The 2,019-nt window shown below is 65.6% G+C and overlaps 1 protein-coding gene across 11 annotated transcripts in view; it reads left to right on the plus strand.

Moving 5' to 3' along the window:
* The window catches only part of COL5A3 (collagen type V alpha 3 chain), an 18,674-nt gene that overhangs the window by 9,429 nt on the left and 7,226 nt on the right, over nucleotides 1-2,019 (plus strand). For 6 of the 11 annotated variants that reach the window (XR_003093994.1, XM_025203891.1, XM_025203901.1 and 3 more), the window contains 8 exons: nucleotides 35-88; nucleotides 257-310; nucleotides 395-448; nucleotides 534-641; nucleotides 831-920; nucleotides 1,050-1,103; nucleotides 1,233-1,340; nucleotides 1,477-1,584. Coding sequence is in view for 10 of the 11 variants with exons in the window: in XM_025203891.1 (XP_025059676.1) it covers nucleotides 35-88; nucleotides 257-310; nucleotides 395-448; nucleotides 534-641; nucleotides 831-920; nucleotides 1,050-1,103; nucleotides 1,233-1,340; nucleotides 1,477-1,584 (630 nt within the window). In the remaining variant the exon portion in view is untranslated. The remainder of the gene's footprint in view (nucleotides 1-34; nucleotides 89-256; nucleotides 311-394; nucleotides 449-533; nucleotides 642-830; nucleotides 921-1,049; nucleotides 1,104-1,232; nucleotides 1,341-1,476; nucleotides 1,585-2,019) is intronic. The other 5 variants (XM_025203894.1, XM_025203896.1, XM_025203897.1 and 2 more) reach the window with 4 other exon arrangements.

Genomic DNA, 2,019 nt, shown 5'->3' on the forward strand with positions numbered 1-2,019 from the left:
CTCTGGGTCTCATGGCTGCTCCCCCCCACGACAGGGCCCCCAGGGGCCACAAGGTTCCAGTGGCTTCCCAGGTCCCAAGGGGCCTCCAGTAAGTACACACGTGTGAGGGCATGTCCATGCATGTGCCCGTGCACCAGGGCAGGGCCACAGCATGAGGATATGCCCCCCTCCCACTCCTGAGCAGAGTCAGGGCTGGGGTCCCTGTGTAGCCCCTGGGGGTCCTGCTGCCCCTCTCAATTTGCTCTGCCTTTGACAGGGTCCCCCTGGCAAAGACGGGCTGCCGGGACACCCAGGACAGCGTGGAGAGCCAGTGAGTGCCCCCTGCCTCTGCCCCCTGCCCAACTAAGGGCCAGAGGTCACTCCACATTGACCCCCGCCCCTCCCTGTCCCACAGGGTTTCCATGGCAAGACCGGCCCCCCTGGCCCCACAGGGGTCGTGGGACCTCAGGTGAGTGAGACCCCCCTTCCTTGCCCTCCCATCCTTGCCCCCCAGCTGCTTCCCCCAGCTCACCACAGCGTGTCTGCACCCCCAGGGTCACTCAGGGGAAACCGGCCCCATGGGGGAGAGGGGGCACCCAGGCCCCCCCGGTTCCCCTGGGGAGCAGGGGCTGCCAGGCGCTGCTGGCAGAGAAGGCACCAAGGTAAGTGCCTGGGGCCAGCAGCCCGGACACATGGGTTCTCTCCTTGCTCAGGGAGGGCAGTGAGATTTGGGTGGGTTGGAGCAGGGGGATCTGGAAGCCCAGACACCTGGGTTCTCTGCTGCTCTGGGAGGACGGTAGGCCTGCGGGAGGAGTCCTCTGCTCCCCAACTCTGACATTTCTGTCTCACAGGGAGACCCTGGCCCAGCCGGCACCCCTGGAAGGAGTGGCCCGCCTGGTGTCCATGGCTTCCCTGGCGCCCGTGGTGCCTCTGGCGAGATAGTGAGTGTAGCCGGGGCCTGGAGACATGGCCCCCACCCCTGACACACTCCCCCTGGGAGGAATGTGGCTCAGAGCAGGACCACCTGCCTCTCTTCCCATCTGTAACCATCCTGTCTCTTCTTCCTGCAGGGTCCAGCTGGCCTGAAGGGTGGGGAAGGCCCCCCTGGCCCTCCTGGGCCCACAGTGAGTGCTGGAACCAGTCCCCCCACCCTGACCTCAGAGCTGGGAGGGGCAGGATGGGATGGGGGAGTTGGGCAGGGAGTCCCGGGATGGGGGGTTGTCTCTGCCCTAACCCCTGCACTTCTCCCCCAGGGCTCCCCTGGTGAGCGCGGTCCCTCAGGCCCTGCCGGGGGCATCGGGCTGCCAGGACGGGGCGGGGCACAGGGCCCTCTCGGCCCTGCTGGTGAGAAGGGATCCCCGGTAAGTGCTGCCTCATGGCAGGGCAGGGAACGGGGTCAGGATGCCTGGGTTCGCTCCGTCTGTGCCCAGGGTGTGGGGAGGGGTGACAGGTGGGGAGCCAGGGCCATGCCCCCTGACACTGTTCCTTCCCCCACAGGGCGAGAGGGGCCCCCTGGGCTCAGCTGGACATGACGGGATCCAGGGCCCCGTGGGGCTGCCAGGTGCAGCTGGCCCCCCGGGCCCTGCCGGGGAGGACGGAGACAAGGTAGGGGGAGTGGGGAGCAGGGAGGTGGTTGTAGGTCTATGGGGGTCTTGTGGAGTTGATGATCTCCATGGAAACTGCCTGGCTGTGGCGTGTTGTGGTAGTGATATAGGCATCCCTGGTGATGCTCTCCCTTGCGATGGCTGCCCTGGTAAGATCAGGTTTCCTTGGCCATGGACTGTGTCTCCAGCATTGATCTGTTTGCCTGTGGGGATGTGTCTCCTTGGTGATGGTTCCCCTGGTTACAGTCAGCTGGAGGTTGGCTGATTGCCTTGGTGATGGGGGTTTCCCCAGTGGCAGGTCCTTAGTGATGAATGGTGGTTGCCCTGGCAACAGTTCCCTAGGGATGGGAGTTTCTCTGGGGATGGCAAGGTTTCCATGGTGACAGCTCCCTGGAAAGGGGCGGGGGGGGGGGGGGGGGGGTGGTTACGGGTTTCT

This window comes from Alligator sinensis, unplaced genomic scaffold (genome assembly GCF_000455745.1).
Source record: "Alligator sinensis unplaced genomic scaffold, ASM45574v1 scaffold707_1, whole genome shotgun sequence".
NCBI lineage: Eukaryota > Metazoa > Chordata > Crocodylia > Alligatoridae > Alligator > Alligator sinensis.